This window comes from Coregonus clupeaformis, chromosome 33 (genome assembly GCF_020615455.1).
Source record: "Coregonus clupeaformis isolate EN_2021a chromosome 33, ASM2061545v1, whole genome shotgun sequence".
NCBI classification, from domain to species: Eukaryota; Metazoa; Chordata; class Actinopteri; order Salmoniformes; family Salmonidae; genus Coregonus; species Coregonus clupeaformis.
In genome coordinates, this window is record NC_059224.1 from 3,812,624 (window position 1) to 3,833,224 (window position 20,601).

Below are 20,601 nucleotides of genomic sequence, written 5' to 3' on the forward strand. Positions count from 1 at the left end.
TAACATTTATTTTCACAGGGAGTCCCATTGAGACCAAGGCCTCTTTCACAATTTACACAATTTACAAATACAATATAATAAAAGCATATATGATTTACAAGCCATTCAAGAAAAACAATCACATTCCTCAGTAAAGAGGTCCTTAATCAACAATTTGAGCTGACCGAGAAGCACCAGAACATCAAGTTGCGGTTTGACTTTTTCTGATTTAAGGGAAGACAGAGGTTTGTTCTTCAGGGTCTATAAAAGGCTCTTACCTTGTGTCGAGTGAATGAGCCAGGATGTGTAGACAGCTCACCATAATAGCCGAGTCGCTCCCTAAGAGAACACATTTATATGGAAATCACTGGGCAAAGAGTACAAGCACCGCTGACTGAGTACAAATTAGAGCACTGTGGCACACTGGTAAAGGCCTGACACACTGGTAAAGGCCCTGACACACTGGTAAAGGCCCTGACACACTGGTAAAGGCCCTGACACACTGGTAAAGGCCCTGACACACTGGTAAAGGCCCTGACACACTGGTAAAGGCCTGACACACTGGTAAAGGCCCTGACACACTGGTAAAGGCCCTGACACACTGGTAAAGGCCCTGACACACTGGTAAAGGCCCTGACACACTGGTAAAGGTCTGACACACTGGTAAAGGCCCTGACACACTGGTAAAGGCCTGACATACTGGTAAAGGCCCTGACACACTGGTAAAGGCCCTGACACACTGGTAAAGGTCTGACACACTGGTAAAGGCCCTGACACACTGGTAAAGGCCCTGACACACTGGTAAAGGCCCTGACACACTGGTAAAGGCCCTGACACACTGGTAAAGGCCTGACATACTGGTAAAGGCCCTGACACACTGGTAAAGGCCCTGACACACTGGTAAAGGCCCTGGCACACTGGTAAAGGCCCTGACACACTGGTAAAGGCCCTGACACACTGGTAAAGGCCCTGACACACTGGTAAAGGTCTGACACACTGGTAAAGGCCCTGACACACTGGTAAAGGCCCTGACACACTGGTAAAGGCCCTGACACACTGGTAAAGGCAATGACCGAGGTCCTTACCAAAGAGGGAAATCCTGTGTCTGACAAGAGCTGCCATCTTACAGAACAGGCTGGAAAATATAGGAGAAGAAAGGGAATGAAATAACCAGAGAAAGAAAGGAGAGAAGAAGAAAGCAAACTGAGGAAAACAAGAAAAGAGTTCTTCACAAGTTTCTCATGTGTACTGTAGTGCCCAATCTGAAATCAATCTATAGCTACCTTCCCTAGACAGGTGAAGTTTCCTCCATATTGCTTACACCTATCTGATCCTCTCACGTCAATCGGAAGTGTCTATGAATAGGTGACTGTCATTAGGAGACTGTGGCTGGGGATTCTGTGTTGAGTTCAGACTGGCAACATTGTCATTCACCACTGTGTCCAGCACCACTGCTGGTACCTCACCTAGTGATCATCTCCTTCTCCTTGTTGGAGGCGTAGCCGCTGCTGCTCAGGTTCTTACTGGGCGAGGACAGGAAGTACATGCTGTGGTTCTTAAAGTACATGTCTATGAGTGGTAACAGTACCTATAGGGCAGGGTGGGGGAGAAGGGATGGATTAAGGCTGAGCTTAGAGAGCTTATTCCACAGTGTCTACAATTCATATCATATCTATTGTTGAAAGACTGTACATCCATACCTTGGCGAAAAACTTGATTTCCTGATCGTGAGGTGATTTGTCTGTCTTTCCACTGGTGGCCATGGCCTCTGGAAAAAACAGGTTCAAATATGTATAAAACCAAAACTAGACACTTAGCTAAATTCAAATTCAAATTCATTCTCAATTCCACATTTCAAAGCACATGAAACAAACGTCTGAGTGGACTCACCCAGGTGGGCGATGAACTCCTGAGCCGAGTCCACATACTTCAGCAGCCTCTTGAGGAACGTGTAGGCAAACCTCTTCTCCATGGACGACGAATCCTGCTCCATGTCCTTCAGGCCTCTGCAGAACATCAAGAACACACAATAGTACTTTATTGATCTCCAAAGAGGGCATTTGTTTGCAACAGCTAATAATCCAAATGGCATGAAAGCCCCTGTTTTAGTCCGCTGATTACTGTTTTAGTCAGCTGATTCCTGTTTTAGTCAGCTGATTACTGTTTTAGTCCGCTGATTCCTGTTTTAGTCCGCTGATTACTGTTTTAGTCCGCTGATTACTGTTTTAGTCCGCTGATTACTGTTTTTGTCCGCTGATTACTGTTTTAGTCCGCTGATTACTGTTTTAGTCCGCTGATTACTGTTTTAGTCCGCTGATTACTGTTTTTGTCCGCTGATTACTGTTTTAGTCCGCTGATTACTGTTTTAGTCCGCTGATTACTGTTTTAGTCCGCTGATTACTGTTTTAGTCAGCTGATTACTGTTTTAGTCCGCTGATTACTGTTTTAGTCTGCTGATTACTGTTTTAGTCAGCTGATTACTGTTTTAGTCAGCTGATTACTGTTTTAGTCCGCTGATTACTGTTTTAGTCAGCTGATTACTGTTTTAGTCCGCTGATTACTGTTTTAGTCCGCTGATTACTGTTTTAGTCCGCTGATTACTGTTTTAGTCCACTGATTCCTGTTTTAGTCAGCTGATTACTGTTTTAGTCCGCTGATTACTGTTTTAGTCCGCTGATTACTGTTTTAGTCCGCTGATTACTGTTTTAGTCCGCTGATTACTGTTTTAGTCCGCTGATTACTGTTTTAGTCAGCTGATTACTGTTTTAGTCAGCTGATTACTGTTTTAGTCAGCTGTGATTGACTGATTGACTGCGATTGACTGATTGATTAACTGATTGATTGCATTCCTCGGTGGTAACAGACAGGTGCAGTATACGGGTGAGATAGTTAGGGGGAGTCTCTGACCTGGTGATAGTATATCCATTGATCTGCAGGAACTTAAAGAGATCCTGGGCCTTCTCTCTGTCTCTATACTTCTCCTTGGCTGTCAGGGTGTCATAAGGCACCAGCAACGGATGGCTCCCTCCTCCTGAGACAGACAGCAAACACATCAAACAGTGGCAACACTTTCACCAACATACAGTATATACCTACATATCTCTCTCTCTCTATATATATAAAAAAAATATATATATATATATATATATATATATATATATATATATATATATATATATATATATATATATATATATATATACAGTTGAAGTCAGAAGTTTACATACACCTTAGACAAATACATTTAAACTCAGTTTTTCACAATTCCTGACATTTAATCCTAGTAAAAATTCCCTGTCTTAGGTCAGTTAGGATCACCACTATATTTTAAGAATGTGAAATGTCCGAATAATAGTAGAGAGAATGATTTATTTCAGCTTTTATTTCTTTCATCACATTCCCAGTTGGTCAGACGTTTACATACACTCAATTAGTATTTGGTAGCATTGCCTTTAAATTGTTTAACTTGGGTCAAACGTGTCGGGTAGCCTTCCACAAGCTTCCCACAATAAGTTGGGTGAATCTTGGCCCATTCCTCCTGACAGAGCTGGTGTAACTGAGTCAGGTTTGTAGGACTCCTTGCTCGCAGACGCTTTTTCAGTTCTGCCCACACATTTTCTATAGGATTGAGGTCAGGGCTTTGTGATGGCCACTCCAATACCTTGACTTTGTTGTCCTGAAGTCATTTTGCCACAACTTTGGAAGTATGCTTGGGGTCGTTGTCCATTTGGAAGACCCATTTGTGACCAAGCTTTAACTTCCTGACTGATGTCTAGAGATGTTACTTCAATATATCCACATAATTTTCCTTCCTCATGATGCCATCTATTTTGTGAAGTGCACCAGTCCCTCCTGCAGCAAAGCACCCCCACAGCATGATGCTGCCACCCCCGTGCTTCATGGTTGGGATGGTGTTCTTCGGCTTGCAAGTACCCCCTTTTTCCTCCAAACATAACGATGGTCATTATGGCCAAACAGTTCTATTTTTGTTTCATCAGACCAGTGGACATTTCTCCAAAAAGTACGTTCTTTGTCCCCATGTGCAGTTGCAAACCGTAGTCTGGCTTTTTTATGGCGGTTTTGGAGCAGTGGCTTCTTCCTTGCTGAGCGGTCTTTCAGGTTATGTCGATATAGGACTTGTTTTAATGTGGATATAGATACTTTTGTACCTGTTTCCTCCAGCATCTTCACAAGGTCCTTTGCTGTTGTTCTGGGATTGATTTGAACTTTTCAAACTAAAGTACGTTCATCTCTAGGAGACAGAACGCGTTTCCTCCCTGAGCGGTATGATGGCTGCATGGTCCCATGGTGTTTATACTTGTGTACTATTGTTTGTACAGATGAATGTGGTACCTTCAGGCGTTTGGAAATTGCTCCCAAGGATGAACCAGACTTGTGGAGGTCTACAATTTGTTTTCTGAGGTCTTTGCTGATTTATTTTGATTTTCCCATGATGTCAAGCAAAGAGGCACTAAGTTTGAAGGTAGGCCTTGATACACATCCACAGGTACACCTCCAATTGACTGAAATTATGTCAATTAGCCTATCAGAAGCTTCTAAAGCCATGACATAATTTCCTGGAATTTTCCAAGCTGTTTAAAGGCACAGTCAACATAGTGTATGTAAACTTCTGACCCACTGGAATTGTGATACAGTGAATTATAAGTTAAATAATCTGTCTGTAAACAATTGTTGGAAAATGTACTTGTGTCATGCACAAAGTAGATGTCCAAACCGACTTGGCAAAACTATTGTTTGTTAACAAGACATTTGTGGAGTGGTTGAAAAACTAGTTTTAATGACTCCAACCTAAGTGTATGTAAACATCCGACTTCAACTGTACGTCTACATATACACTACATTATCAAAAGTATGTGGACACCTGCTCGTCGAACATCTCATTCCAAAATCATGGGAATTAATACGGAGTTGGTCCCCCCTTTGCTGCTATAACAGCCTCCACTCTTCTGGGAAGGCTTTCCACTAGATGTTGGAACATCACTGCGGGGACTTGCTTCCATTCAGCCACTAGAGCATTAGTGAGGTCGGGCACTGATGTTGGGCGATTAGGCCTGGCTCGCAGTCGGCGTTCCAATTCATCCCAAAGGTGTTCGATGGGGTTGAGGTCAGGGCTCTGTGCAGGCCATTCAAGTTCTTCCACACCGATCTCGACAAACCATTTCTGTATAGACCTCGCTTTGTGCACAAGGGCATTGTCATGCTGAAACAGGAAAGGTCCTTCCCCAAACTGTTGCCACAAAGTTGGAAGCACAGAATCGTCTAGAATGTCATTGTATGCTGTAGCGTTAAGACTGCCCTTCACTGGAACTAAGGGGCCTAGCCTGAACTATGAAAAACAGCTCCAGACCATTATTCCTCCTCCACCAAACTTTACAGTTGGCACTATGCATTGGGGCAGCTAGCGTTCTCTTGGCATCCGCCAAACCCAGATTAGTCCGTCGGACTGCCAGATGGTGAAGCATGATTCATCACTCCAGAGAATGCGTTTCCACTGCTCCAGAGTCCAATGGCAGCGAGCTTTACACCTCTCCAGCCGTCGCTTTGCATTGCCCATGGTGATCTTAGGCTTGTGTGTGGCTGCTCGGCCACGGAAACCCATTTCATGAAGCTCCCGATGAACAGTTCCCTGTGCTGACGTTGCTTCCAAAGGCAGTTTGGAACTCGGTAGTGAGTGTTGCTACCTAGGACAGATGATTTGTACGCGCTAGGCGTTTCAGCAGTCAGCGTTTCCGTTCAGTGAGCTTGTGTGGCCTACCACTTCGCGGCTGAGCCTTTGTTGCTCCTAGACGTTTTCACTTCACAATGACAGCACTTACAGTTGATCGGGGCAGCTCTAGCAGGGCAGAAATTTGACGAACTGACTTGTTGGAAAGGTGGCATCCTATGACGGTGCCACGGTGAAAGTTACTGAGCTCTTCAGTAAGGCCATTCTACTGCCAATGTTTGTCTGTGGAGATTGCATGGCTGTGTGCTCGATTTTATACACCTGTCAGCAACGGGTGTGGCTGAAATAGCCGAATCCATTAATTTGAAGGGGTGTCCACATACTTTTGTATATATAGAGTATATATACCTACAGTACATCTATGTATATAAACTTGAACATAGACATTATTCCTGGATGATTATAAGGGATGACGGACCCTGTGGTTGACTACACACCTTTACTGTTCAGCTCAGTCTTCTTCTTCTTGGCCCAGATGTTGTGGTAGTTCTCTGCTACTACTTCCACCATCCCCTGCAGGGCGAACACACACACGTGGACATGAAAACAATTAGTGCTTTGGATGTGTTATGATGTAGCTACTACAGTAGGGTTTCCCAAACTCAGTCCACAGCTGATTCAAATAATTAAAGCTTGATGATGAGTTGTTATTTAAATCAGCTGTGTAGTGCTAGGGTGGAAACCAAAACATGCACCCGGGGCGAGTTTGGGAAACCCTACACTACACCTGACCTGAGTTCCAATACTATTTTAAATCTTTCAAATACTTTGAGCGTTTTGCTTTAGCCTCCTTGGATTGGCAAGCTGGTGGGGTTAGTACTTTTGGGACTTTTCTATTTGTCTCATTGAAAAAGATAACCTCAAACAAAAGCACAACAAATTCCAATAGCATGTGAACCCAGGTGTGATGTGTATTGCGAGAGCAACACCCATGCCCCACAGCACACTGTACCTGCTTAGTAGTATGACATCAGATGTGATGTCATATTACATGATATAGTATCATGACTTGATAGAGGGTAAAACATTCCGGAGGACATTGTTCGATAACCACAACATAACAACATAGCAATTGTTCCATGACAACAACCTGCAACTCTCTGGATAGAGTAATATTGTTCAGATCCAATGGGGGTTCAGGGATGCATGTATTATCATTATCCTGCAACATTAAAAGATAATTCAATAAATCATTAAATAAATGGGTGATAAAAATGTAAACACACGTACAGTATATATATATACACACACACACTACCTGGGTGGACTCTGAGATCTTGCTTTGTTTCTCGATGAACATGGCCTCTCCCTCTTTGGCCCTCTCCATGTTCCAGCCCATAGCCAGCATACTCTTTAAAGACTCCTTCACTGGCCAGCGGTACGTCTCCCTCTCCTACACAGGGAGGACACATGCGCACCCTGTATAGTAAATTACCCTTTCAATCATATCTGTCACAATTAATACGACGGGTTACAGCTATCTCTTGTGACAGATCGTTAGCTAGCTACAGTAGCTAGTGCAGAGAAAATGTGTTTTCTGGACTCTGAGATTAGGGTTATAATATCAACAGTACCGTCTCACTGAGTGACTTGTAAGGCTTCAGCAGAGGGTGAGTTTTGGCATCATCATCCACGCACTCTCCCATTTTCCAACCCGCTGTCACCTGGAGATCAGGAGTTAGGCCATGTAAAGACCTTACATTCACACTCTTACACAGGAAAGGCAGCGTTTCAACCTAGTTGTTGAGGTAACAGTACCTTCTCTGAGGACCACTTGACGTGGGAATGCTCTGCAAACTTGTTGGCGATGTAGTCCAGTTTCTCTGGAAGGGAGATACTAGGAGGAAGGAGGACAGAGACACCACTGTTAGTCCTTCATTTCAACACAACCTAGACATCTAGTGCAGTAAGGGCTAGTCTCCCTCTGCTCCCATGGTATAGAGGGGAGACAACAGAGACAGGGGTAGACAACAGAGACAGGGGTAGACAGAGGGAGACAACTGAGACAGGGGGAGACAGAGGGAGACAACAGAGACAGGGGGAGACATAGGGAGACAACAGAGACAGGGGGAGACAACAGAGACAGGGGGAGACAGAGGGAGACAGAGACAGGGTAGACAGAGGGAGACAACAGAGACAGGGGGATACAGAGGGAGACAACAGAGACAGACAGAGGGAGACAACAGAGACAGGGGGAGACAGAGGGAGACAACAGAGACAGGGGGGGAGACAGAGGGAGACAACAGAGACAGGGGGAGACCGAGGGAGACAACAGAGACAGTGTAGACAGAGGGAGACAACAGAGACAGGGGGGAGCAGAGGAGACAACAGAGACAGGGGGAGACAGAGGAGACAGAGACAGGGTAGACAGAGGGAGACAACAGAGACAGGGGAGAAGGGAGACAACAGAGACAGGGGAGACAGAGGGGAGACAACAGAGACAGGGGGAGACAGAGGGAGACAACAGAGACAGAGGGAGACAACAGAGACAGGGGGAGACAACAGAGACAGAGGGGAGACAACAGAGACAGAGGGAGACAACAGAGACAGAGGGAGACAACAGAGACAGAGGGAGACAACAGAGACAGAGGGAGACAACAGAGACAGAGGGGAGACAACAGAGACAGAGGGAGACAACAGAGACAAAGGGAGACAGAAGGGAGACAACAGAGACAGGGGAGACAACAGAGACAGGGGGAGACAACAGAGACAGAGGGAGACAACAGAGACAGTGTAGACAGAGGGAGACAACAGAGACAGGGGGAGACAGAGGGAGACAACAGAGACAGTGTAGACAGAGGGAGACAACAGAGACAGTGTAGACAGAGGGAGACAACAGAGACAGGGGGAGACAGAGGGAGACAACAGAGACAGGGGGAGACCGAGGGAGACAACAGAGACAGTGTAGACAGAGGGAGACAACAGAGACAGGGGGAGACAGAGGGAGACAACAGAGACAGGGGGAGACAGAAGGGAGACAACAGAGACAGAGGGAGACAACAGAGACAGAGGGAGACAACAGAGACAGAGGGAGACAACAGAGACAGAGGGAGACAACAGAGACAGAGGGAGACAGAAGGGAGACAACAGAGACAGAAGGGAGAAGGGAGACAACAGAGACAGGGGGAGACAACAGAGACAGAGGGAGACAACAGAGACAGAGGGAGACAACAGAGACAGAGGGAGACAACAGAGACAGAGGGAGACAAGAGAGACAGAGGGGAGACAACAGAGACAGGGGGAGACAACAGAGACAGGGGGAGACAGAGGGAGACAACATAGACAGGGGGAGACAGAGGGAGACAACAGAGACAGAGGGAGACAACAGAGACAGGGGGAGACAACAGAGACAGAGGGAGACAACAGAGACAGAGGGGAGACAACAGAGACAGAGGGCGATAACAGAGACAGAGGGAGACAGAAGGGAGACAACAGAGACAGAAGGGCGACAGAAGGGAGACAACAGAGACAGGGGGAGACAACAGAGACAGAGGGAGACAACAGAGACAGAGGGGAGACAACAGAGACAGAGGGGAGACAACAGAGACAGAGGGGAGACAACAGAGACAGAAGGGAGACAGAGGGGAGACAACAGAGACAGAGGGGAGACAACAGAGACAGGGGGGAGACAACATAGACAGGGGGAGACAGGGGGAGACAACAGAGACAGAAGGGAGAGACAGAGGGAGACAGAGGTGTTGTAGTTAGTCCTATATGGTGTTGTAGTAAGGCTGTGTTCTGTGGATCCTGACCTTGATGTGCTAATTTGGGCAAGGGGTTGAATAAGAGCTTTTAAAGGTCAAAGCTTCTCTCTCTCCTGGGCCACTCACTTGGCAGTGTTGATGGGTTTGGGGTCGAAGTTGCCGTGTGCGTCCACAGACGTCTGCTTCTCCAGGGTGGCACCAGGGCTGGTATCCACATAGTCAGGTGGCAACGACCCAGCGATGGCACTCAGACAGGCCATGGCAGTTTTGAACAGGTCAGAGTCAAACTTCTGTATGGGGGAGACACAGGGAGACAGACAGAGACAGAGGGGAGACAACATAGACAGGGGAGACAACAAAGACAGGGGGGAGACAACAGACACAGGGGGGAGACAACAGAGACAGAGGGAGACAGAGGAGACAGGAGGACACAGAGGGTTGAGGTAACAAACAGTTATCTGTCACTTCCACTCATTCTATCTCCCTTTCTTTCTCTCTGTCTCTATGTCACGCTATCTCCTGCTCTCTTAGACAGGTCTAGTTGGGTCAAAAGAGGACATGTCTGCTCCTGCAGGGAGAGAAGGAGCAGATTGAGGGAGAGAGAGAGTGAGAGAGAGAGAGAATGGAGACAGCAGAGACAGAAGGGAGACAACAGAGACAGAGAGACACTCTGCAGAGCCGGAGAGCAGTGATCTGTCACATTCTGATGAATGATTTATATTTCAGCGACACTTTAGCTCCGTTCTGCCCCGGGAGCTAAGTCACCTCTCTCTCTCTCTCTCTCTCTCTCTCTCTCTCTCTCTCTCTCTCTCTCTCTCTTCTCTCTCTCTCTCTCTCTCTCTCTCTCTCTCTCTCTCTCTCTCTCTCAAAATTAACAGTAAACATTACACTCATAAAGACATTTCAAATGGTATAGTATGGGCAAATAGTTAAAGAAAAGCTTCAGAGAGAAGTAATAAAAAATACTTTTGGGAGAAATGTCCTCTGGTCTGATGAAACAAAAATAGAACTGTTTGGCCATAATGACCATCGTTATGTTTGGAGGAAAAAGGGAGAACTTGCAAGCCGAAGAACACTATCCCAACCGTGAAGCACGGGGGTTGCAGCATCATGCTGTGGGGGTGCTTTGCTGCAGGAGGGACTGGTGCACTTCACAAAATAGATGGCATCATGAGGAAGGAAGATTATGTGAATATATTGAAGCAACATCTCAAGACATCAGTCAGGAAGTTAAAGCTTGGTCGCAAATGGGTCTTCCAAATGGACAAGCATACTTCCAAAGTTGTGGCAAAATGGCTTAAGGACAACAAAGTCAAGGTATTGGAGTGGCCATCACAAAGCCCTGACCTCAATCCTATAGAACATTTGTGGGCAGAACTGAAAAAGCGTGTGCGAGCAAGGAGGCCTACAAACCTGACTCAGTTACACCAGCTCTGTCAGGAGGAATGGGCCAAGATTCACCCAACTTATTGTGGGAAGCTTGTGGAAGGCTACCCGAAACGTTTGACCCAAGTTAAACAATTTAAAGGCAATGCTACCAAATACTAATTGAGTGTATGTACACTTCTGACCCACTGGGAATGTGATGAAATAAATAAAAGCTGAAATAAATCATTCTCTCTACTATTATTCTGACATTTCACATTCTTAAAATAAAGTGGTGATCCTAACTGACCTAAGACAGGGAATTTTTACTAGGATTAAATGTCAGGAATTGTGATAAAACTGAGTTGACATGTATTTGGCTAAGGTGTATGTAAACTTCCCACTTCCAACTGTAACAGTACCACCCTTACCTTTGTTGAGAGGGAGTCGAATATTCCCCAGAAGAGTTTCCTGGTGAGCAGCAGCTCCTCCTCTGAGGCCATGCCGGAGCTCCCCAGCCCCGAGGGAAGACAGTAGTACTTCCAGCTCTGCTCATAGTGTTCAGTCAGCAGCTGTAGGAAATACAAGGAGAAAACAGTCAGTATCCTGCTGCTGAAACCCGTCCAGGTAGTAGCTACTAGCGGAAAGTAAGATGAGAGGAAATGAAGATGACTTGTATTGGTGGTGGGCGATCAGAAGCTAGAGGAAATAAAATCAGGAAAGAGTTAACATATCTCCCTCCCACTGATTCTGAATTCAAGCATTTGTACCCCTGTCTTCTTCCAAACCGCTTGAAGTCAATTAAGTATTCAAGTCAATATCCTGTTGAGATTCTGTAAATTAACGTACATGTAGGTAAAAGTCAGTGTCCTGTTTAAATAAATGTTCTAGGTACAGTATGTACTAGATACCGTGTTATCAGCTAGGAGTGAGACAGACGTGTCATCAGACAGAGGTCACACCTACCCACCCCCCACCCCCACCCACCCAGGGGAAAGAGAGAGCCAGCAAACTACAACTAGTAGAAGCTGAGATGAGAGGAAGTTAAGACTCATTGTTTTTGTGAGTGGAGGGAGGGAGAGAGGGAGGGAGGCAAGGGGTGTCAACGGATCTGTTCTCACCCTAACCACAAAGGGAGGGGGGGTCTTACCATCAGGCCCCTTACAGTACTCTGTGAGAATGGGATCTTACTCTGAGTGGCATCTTGCAGTACTCTGTGAGAATGGGATCTTACCCTGAGTGGCATCTTGCAGTACTCTGTGAGAATGGGATCTTACCCTGAGTGGCATCTTGCAGTACTCTGTGAGAATGGGATCTTACCCTGAGTGGCATCTTGCAGTACTCTGTGAGAATGGGATCTTACCTGAGTGGCATCTTGCAGTACTCTGTGAGAATGGGATCTTACCCTGAGTGGCATCTTGCAGTACTCTGTGAGAATGGGATCTTACCCTGAGTGGCATCTTGCAGTACTCTGTGAGAATGGGATCTTACCCTGAGTGGCATCTTGCAGTACTCTGTGAGAATGGGATCTTACCCTGAGTGGCATCTTGCAGTACTCTGTGAGAATGGGATCTTACCCTGAGTGGCATCTTGCAGTACTCTGTGAGAATGGGATCTTACCCTGAGTGGCATCTTGCAGTACTCTGTGAGAATGGGATCTTACCCTGAGTGGCATCTTGCAGTACTCTGTCAGCAGGGGAACATCAAACACCAGACGTCTCAGCAGCTGCTGCATCATGGAGGGACGCAGGTGTCTGTAGCGCAGCAGGGGAAGAGATAGATGTGACACATACAGTCAAATATGAGGATACCTCAGGTTGGAATATAAGGCTCTGACTAGGGTTGCGAAATTCCAATCAGTAATTCTGGAAAACAAGGGAATTTTGTGAAAGTTATTGGAATTTTGCAACCCTGGCATTGACCTAAAGCTACCACTGCTATAGATTAGTTGGCCACTGAAAACGCAATAGCCACAGGAGATTCCAGGACGTCAATAGAGCCTTAGAGGCCCACAGAGAGGTTTTAGAGGTCTGAGAGGTTCACAACATGCTGTGAGTCTTTATTAATACTTACTTGCAGATGGCGAGCAGACACTCCTCGATAGAGTCTCTCTGGGCCTTGGTGAGGGAGCGTCCCTTGGACAGCCGATAGATAGTGTGGAGCGTAGAGTCGATGAGCGCTGCGTAGTGCTCCGTGCCCGAGAACTGGTCAGCACACCTGGTCAGCAGGGGAAGCAGGGCCGAACCGATGTACCTGTTCATGGCCAGAGCGGTCTCTGTGGTGCTCAGCACATCCTACAGGCCGGAGGACAGAATTACATGATAGTGAATGAGAGCGCATAGACCAGTGGTCATCACCAACACTGGACTTCTCAATTCAATTCCTTTGAGACCGGTTATTTATTGCTCCGTTTCTCCCTAAAGCATCAATACAGTGCTCACAAACCAGTGGTTCTGGACATCTACAGGCTGTAATGTGCCCCAACCTAACACTAAACCGCCGGTTCAGCTTAACAACTAATCATTAGAGCTGGGCTGAAAGAAAAGCCTGCCCACCCAATAGCTCTCCAGTATCAATGGTTTGTGACAACTAACCACTGTAAACAACTATTAGAGAGAATCTCAACACGTGAAGTACACAATTGTATATCAAGGGACTGAGTTTGGTTCCCCCTGTGAGTTAGATGATATCCCTGAGGTCACAGTAACCCCTAAGGCAGACTGTTTCAGCAGGTATTGAGATAAATGGGGACTGTCAGCATCACTTTCTCTCTCTCTCCCAAGGGATTATGGGTAAAGCAATTACAGAGGTCCATCCCATGGCGACGGTCTCCCATGGCTACAGTCTCAGTGCCAGCTTGGGGAATACTACTCTCTCCTACTCACCGTGTCCAGGGAAGACTGACTGACTGGTTCACTGACTGGTTCACTGACTGGTACTGACTGGTTCACTGACTGACTGACTGGCTGACTGACTAACTGACTGACTGGTTCACTGACTGACTGACTGGCTGACTGAATGACTGACTGGTTCACTCACTGACTGGTTCACAGACTGACTGACTGGTTCACTGACTGACTGACTGGTTCACTGACTGGCTGACTGATTCACTGACTGACTGGCTGGCTGACTGACTAACTGACTGGTTCACTGACTGACTGGTTCACAGACTGACTGTGGTTCACTGACTGACTGACTGACTGACTGACTGCCTAACTGACTGGTTCACTGACTGGTTCATTGACTGACTAACTGACTGACTGGTTCACTGACTGACTGGCTGGCTGGCTGACTGGTTCACTGACTGACTGGTTCACAGACTGACTGTGGTTCACTGACTGACTGATAGATTGACTGATAGATTGATTTGTCTCCTCTACTCACCGTGTCCAGGGAGGCGGAGGCACGGAGGTCAGGCAGGAAGCCCACCTCCAACAGGTGTAGCAGGAAGCTCTGGTCCTCCACACCGTACACACGGTCGAGAAACAACACCATGGGGGCCTTGTGATCCGGACAGAAACTAGCCGACATGTCCGGCTCCGTCACACTACCGTCTGGGGGTGATGGAGGAGGTAGAGGAGGAAGAGGAGGAGGAAGAAGAGGAGGAGGAAGAGGAGGTAGAGGAGGAAGAGGAGGAGGAGGTAGAGGAGGAGGAAGAGGCGGTAGAGGAGGAAGAGGAGGGGGAGGAAGAGGAGGATGTAGAGGAGGAAGAGCAAGTAGAGGAAGAGGAAGAGGAAGAGAAGGTAGAGGAGGTAGAAGAGGAGGAGGAAGAGGATGAGGAAGAGGAGGTAGAGGTAACAAAACAAAGCGATTATAGAAGCGGTAAAACCAGGTTGGTGAGAGGACAGAGGAAGTCTTTGTTTTGTCGTTACACTAACACAGGATGGTCTAAATGGGGAGAAGTGTAGAGCTAAATAAAGTTCTCACATAGAACGAGATGCAACATATCTACCAGGTTTAATACAGGTTGGGAAAAGAAACAAATGTTATCTGAAAAACTGAGTGAGTGTGGAGAGCATACTAGGACAAGCAGAGAGAAGTCCTTTGAAAAAGTAATTTACAGTGTAAGGAAGGATCTCTTGGGAGAATACTTCACTGTAGGAAACAGATTAGAGAGGGTGAGAGGTGGCGGAAGTTCATTCAATAAGTAAGATACTGTATGCTTTCTCATTAGAATTTCTCATGAAGAAAATTGAAAATGGGAAAGGTTGATTGGATTTTTGGCAAAGAAGTTTATAGTTAGCTACTCCACTACAAACACATATTCCATGCTACGACTTCATATACTTTAACCAAACATGAATACTTTTAGATAAATCACAAATTGGGAAAGCGAAGACCTTGCAGGCTGCAGTGGAAACATGGACTGAGAAACGGGTAGAGACCTACTCCTCAAGGTGTAAGCAGACAACCCAATCAGGAAGATATAAGAGCCTTCACCTCATACGGCTGATAGATGTTATGTTGTAGCCCAGATGTGACTGTGAGTGGAATAGGATACGAAAGCTCTGACACCAGAAGATGAACCTTCTACTACAGTGTAACATGTGCTTAACATTAAAACACAGCAGGGTCTTGTTGACCAGAAACAAGTCCACATTGTTCCATGTTACTTCACCATACTTAATCAACAGAGTAATGTTTCTGGACAACTCATTCAAATCTCAACCAAAATTGGACGTTAGGATAGAAATGTTCTGATACAACCAATACATATTAAAATGTGACATTCATCTGAGGTATTTAGTCATTAGGTCCTACCTTTATTGACAATGGGCATCTTGAGTGGTATACTGATGATGCCCACCAGGTCTGTGGTAGGAACCAGGGACCGCAGGATGGCACGGATACGCAACGCCTCGCCTTTACCCTTGTTGATCAACTGAGAAAGAGGGGGAGAGGGAGAGAGAGGGAGAAGGAGAGGGAGAAGGAAGGGAGGAGGAGAGGGAGAAGGAAGGGAGGAGGAGAGGGAGAAGGAAGGAAGGAGGAGATGGAGAAGGAAGGGAGGGAGAGGGAGGAGGAGAGGGAGAGAGAGTGAGGAGGAGAGGGAGAAGGAAGGGAGAAGGAAGGGAGAGAGAGGGAGGAGGAGAGGGAGAAGGAAGGGAGAGAGAGGGAGGAGGAGAGGGAGAAGGAAGGGAGGAGGAGAGGGAGAAGGAAGGGAGGAGGAGAGGGAGAAGGAAGGGAGGAGGAGAGGGAGAAGGAAGGGAGGAGGAGAGGGAGAAGGAAGGGAGGAGGAGAGGGAGAAGGAAGGGAGAGAGCGAGGGAGAAGGAAGGGAGGAGGAGAGGGAGAAGGAAGGGAGGAGGAGAGGGAGAAGGAAGGGAGGAGGAGAGGGAGAAGGAAGGGAGAGAGCGAGGGAGAAGGAAGGGAGGAGGAGAGGGAGAAGGAAGGGAGGAGGAGAGGGAGAAGGAAGAGAGGAGGAGAGGGAGAAGGAAGGGAGGAGGAGAGGGAGAAGGAAGGGAGGAGGAGAGGGAGAAGGAAGGGAGAGAGCGAGGGAGAGACAGAGAGAGCAGCAGTGGAAGGAGGACTGTGAATAGAGCTGAAGTGTCACTGATAATATGTAGATGATGAATTTGGGGGGTAAGGACAGCATGCCAAACAGACAGGAGACGGGAGAGAGACGAGGCACTGATCTAACTTCTGCAGCTGTGAAGAAACCAGAAACTTCCTCTGGGTCACTAGAAACATTGGCCCTCACACATCGTTGGTCGGATAACTCAGGACACGTTTGTGATGAAAAGCTTTGTTTTCTTTTCTTTCTTTTCTGATGACCTTGATGTTGTTCTGGTCCAGGTTTCTCTCGGGTATCTCGAGATTGTATCTCAATGAGACTATCATCGATAAATAAAGATTTGATAATAACTAAATAACTAATAAAAGGTGTTGTCACTCACGTGCATCTCAGGAGCGCAGCGTCCCAGCAGGTCAATAAGGGCAGAGTAGAAGGACATGATGGCGTTTCCTGTGTGGACCACCTCTTCCTCCTCATCCTCACCAGACCTTGGACACAGATAAACAAGTCACTTCTAATGAGCTGAAAGGTCATCTCTAGATGTATGGCTAAAGTCCTCCCTGACTGAATGAATAAAGCTCATGGTTTAAAAAAGCTCCATAGCAGATTGTCAGTTTCCAACTCCACCCCTATAGCCCCTATCCATCTGCATTTTTGTAAAGGAATTGAATTGAAGCTCTCAGCCTTGAATTGAAGCTCAACCTTGAATTGTCTTCCATATTCATTCCACTACTCAATGATCCTATGTTAATTATAAAGGTGTCATCTGATGATGAGTGATTGAGATTGAATTACCCAGAAGGTTCTCCCTCGGCTGTAGAGGGCAGGTCCAGAGCAGGGTCCTCAGATATCTTAATGGCTTCCAACATGGCCGCCAGCAGGCCGTTGCCCCCCTCTCCTCTCAGGGCGGGACCAAAACACTCTGGACGCCTGATCAGCAGCTTCACCACCGTGTTAGAGTTCTCCTCTACACTCTCACCTGGAGGGATGGAGGGAGGGGGGTTGGGGGGCATGGAGGGGAAAGGAGTCAGGGAGGGATGGAGGTGGGGGGTAAGGAGGGAGGGGGTGGAGAAAGGGGGAGAGGGGCATTAGGAAAGGAAGGGAGAGAGGAAGGGATTGGGAGAGTTTCATTACAAATTTATATTGAATAAGATAGCCAATCCACAACCAATGGTTTATCCACTTCATCCTCAGAGTAACTAGAGCTAAAATCTCTCTCTCTCTCTCTCTCTCTCTCTCTCTCGCACTCTGCTGTTGAAGACAGCAAAGCGGAGGAAGGACAGGTATCTCTCTCCCTCTATGGGGTTCCAGCCAATGTCAGGATATCCTTTAGCCAGGAGCATGGCACAGCTCTGCAGCCCACAGCCTGCCAGGTAGGTCACCACCTGAATACAGAACAACTTTGGTGAGTCCTTCAGCACTCTATTACACAGTTCTTCCAACCTCAGATCCACTCTCTAGAAATGTGCACTCATCACTCAAGTCAGTCATGTCAGAATCAGGGACTGACAGTGACAGCATGAGGACACACTCCAGCCTGCCTGTTCAAGTTGAACAAATGCATTTCATTTTTCACTGGAGCGACTCAGACTGGGTTTGGAGCGGCTGGGTTTTGGGCAGGGGTGTGTGTTATTTAATGTGATAGAGTGACAGACGGTGTGTGTCTCACCTTGTCAAGGTCAGGCTCCTCCAGAGCGAGGGCCAGGCTGTTGTTGTCCATCACTGAAGACGCTGCTACGTCCAGGGGTGTAGAACCTCTCATGGCTGGGGAGGCTGACGAGACAACGGAAGAAAACGAAAACATTTAATTTCATGCCTCTTGTCTTGAGAAAGGCCACTGGGCAGAAACGTCACTGCCATGTTCACTATTGTGGACATGGAATAAACGATACAAGATCACTTTATTTTTTGACACCCAGTAAATCTCTCAATTGTAAATAGAGGCAGGGAGAGACAGACAGGAGTCAGCATAGACAAACACATTCCTAACAGCAGGGGGCAGTGTCTCACATCTCCTAAACTGCATGTCATTTACACCATTACATCAAACCTGATTCACTTCCCACTTCCAACCTCCCAGCCAGCCATTGATTTGGTTACTCCCCATTAGTGCTGGGGAGTCTGTCTGTAGGGGCCAGTGTATAGTTAGGGGATAAATAGGATGTGAGGCACATTTTCTGCAACACATTTACTACAGTCAGCATATAATATTAGTGCTTTGAAATCAATTTCAAACTATTTATAACTGTTGCTGCCAAAGGGGCAGTAGCATAAATTACAACGATTTGATTCGAAACACAAACATAGAGATGATTTGAATATGTGCCCATTAAGTGCTGGATAAAGACAGTTAGTGAGATAATAACAGTTCAGATATGTCTAAATTAATAATGAAACAAAATGTCAGCCCATCGAACAGTATACCCATTAAGTGCTATGATCTTGAGAATGAGAAATCTTCTATCACACACTGTCAGGTGTTCACTTCATCAGCAGCTATTCCTCACAGTCCAACCCTAGTGAGTCATCACTCCATGCCCTGCATCCCTAAATAACCCCATCACCCTGTTCTCTCTATCCCTCTCTCTCTTTGGTTCCAGATCTCCTTCTCTATCATCTCTCCATCTCTCCATCTCTCATCTCTCCATCTCTCATCTCTCCATCTCTCATCTCTCTCTATCACCTTCCCTCTCCATCCCCTCTCTCTATCACCTTCCCCTCTCATCACCCTCTCTCTATCACCTTCCCTCTCTCATATCTCTCTCTCTCTCTATCACCTTCCCCCTCTCATCACTCTCTCTCTATCACCTTCCCTCTCCATCACCTCTCTCTATCACCTTCCCCTCTCCATCAATCTCTCTATCACCTTCCCCTCTCCATCACTCTCTCTCTATCACCTTCCCCTCTCCATCTCTCTCTCTCTATCACCTTCCCCTCTCCAACTCTCTCTCTCTATCACCTTCCCCTCTCCAACTCTCTCTCTCTATCACCTTCCCCTCTCCATCACTCTCTCTCTCTCTCACCTTCCCCTCTCCATCACTCTCTATCACCTTCCCCTCTCCATCACTCTCTCTATCACCTTCCTCTCCATCTCTCTCTCTATCACCTTCCCCTCTCCATCTCTCTCTCTCTATCACCTTCCCCTCTCCATCCCTCTCTCTCTATCACCTTCCCCTCTCCAACTCTCTCTCTCTATCACCTTCCCCTCTCCATCCCTCTCTCTCTATCACCTTCCCCTCTCCATCACTCTCTCTCTATCACCTTCCCCTCTCCATCACTCTCTCTCTATCACCTTCCCCTCTCCATCACTCTCTCTCTCTCACCTTCCCCTCTCCATCTCTCTCTCTATCACCTTCCCTCTCATCACTCTCTCTCATCCTTCCCTCTCAACTCTCTCTCTCTCTTACCTTCCCCTTTCCATCTCTCTCTCTATCACCTTCCCCTCTCCATCCCTCTCTCTCTATCACCTTCCCCTCTCCATCTCTCTCTCTATCACCTTTCCCTCTCCATCCTCTCTCTCTATCACCTTCCCTCTCTCCATCACTCTCTCTCTATCACCTTCCCTCTCCATCCTCTCTCTCCATCACCTTCCCCTCTCCATCCCCTCTCTCTATCACCTTCCCCCTCTCCATCCCTCTCTCTCTATCACACTTCCCTCTCCACTCTCTCTCTCTCTATCACCTTCCCTCTCCATCTCTCTCTCTATACGCTCCCTCTCTCTCTCTCTCTCTATCACCTTCCCCTCTCCATCCCTCTCTCTCACTCTTCCCCTCTCCATCTCTCTCTCTACACCTTCCCCTCTCCATCCCTCTCTCTCTTCACCTTCCCTCTCCATTCTCTCTCTACTTCCCCTCTCCATCACTCTCTCTCTATCCTTCCCCCTCTCATCACCTCTCTCTATCACCTTCCCCTCTCCATCTCTCTCTCTATCACCTTCCCTCTCCAACTCTCTCATCACCTTCCTCTCCATCTCTCTCTCTATCACCTTCCCCTCTCCATCACTCTCTCTCTATCACCTTCCCCTCTCCATCCCTCTCTCTCTATCACCTTCCCCTCTCCATCCCTCTCTCTCTCTATCACCTTCCCCTCTCAACTCTCTCTCTCTATCACCTTCCCCTCTCCATCTCTCTCTCTCTCTATCACCTTCCCCTCTCCATCCCTCTCTCTCTATCACCTTCCCCTCTCCATCCATCTCTCTCACCTTCCCTCTCCATCTCTCTATTATCCTTCCTCTCCATCTCTCTCTCTCTATCACCTTCCCCTCTCCATCTCTCTCTCTATCACCTTCCCCTCTCCA

General features: G+C 47.1%; 1 protein-coding gene across 1 annotated transcript in view; it reads right to left on the reverse strand.

The window, feature by feature from the left end:
• Positions 1-20,601, reverse strand: part of LOC121548540 (ryanodine receptor 3) — a 128,897-nt gene that overhangs the window by 48,439 nt on the left and 59,857 nt on the right. Inside the window, 21 exon segments of the mRNA XM_045210126.1 lie at positions 258-318; positions 1,065-1,114; positions 1,446-1,567; positions 1,680-1,747; positions 1,870-1,985; positions 2,887-3,010; positions 6,163-6,238; positions 6,816-6,887; positions 6,984-7,118; positions 7,300-7,389; positions 7,484-7,562; positions 9,556-9,719; positions 11,226-11,366; positions 12,458-12,548; positions 12,868-13,088; positions 14,179-14,348; positions 15,556-15,676; positions 16,687-16,792; positions 17,100-17,283; positions 17,557-17,689; positions 17,974-18,077. Coding sequence (XP_045066061.1) covers positions 258-318; positions 1,065-1,114; positions 1,446-1,567; positions 1,680-1,747; positions 1,870-1,985; positions 2,887-3,010; positions 6,163-6,238; positions 6,816-6,887; positions 6,984-7,118; positions 7,300-7,389; positions 7,484-7,562; positions 9,556-9,719; positions 11,226-11,366; positions 12,458-12,548; positions 12,868-13,088; positions 14,179-14,348; positions 15,556-15,676; positions 16,687-16,792; positions 17,100-17,283; positions 17,557-17,689; positions 17,974-18,077 — 2,428 coding nt within the window.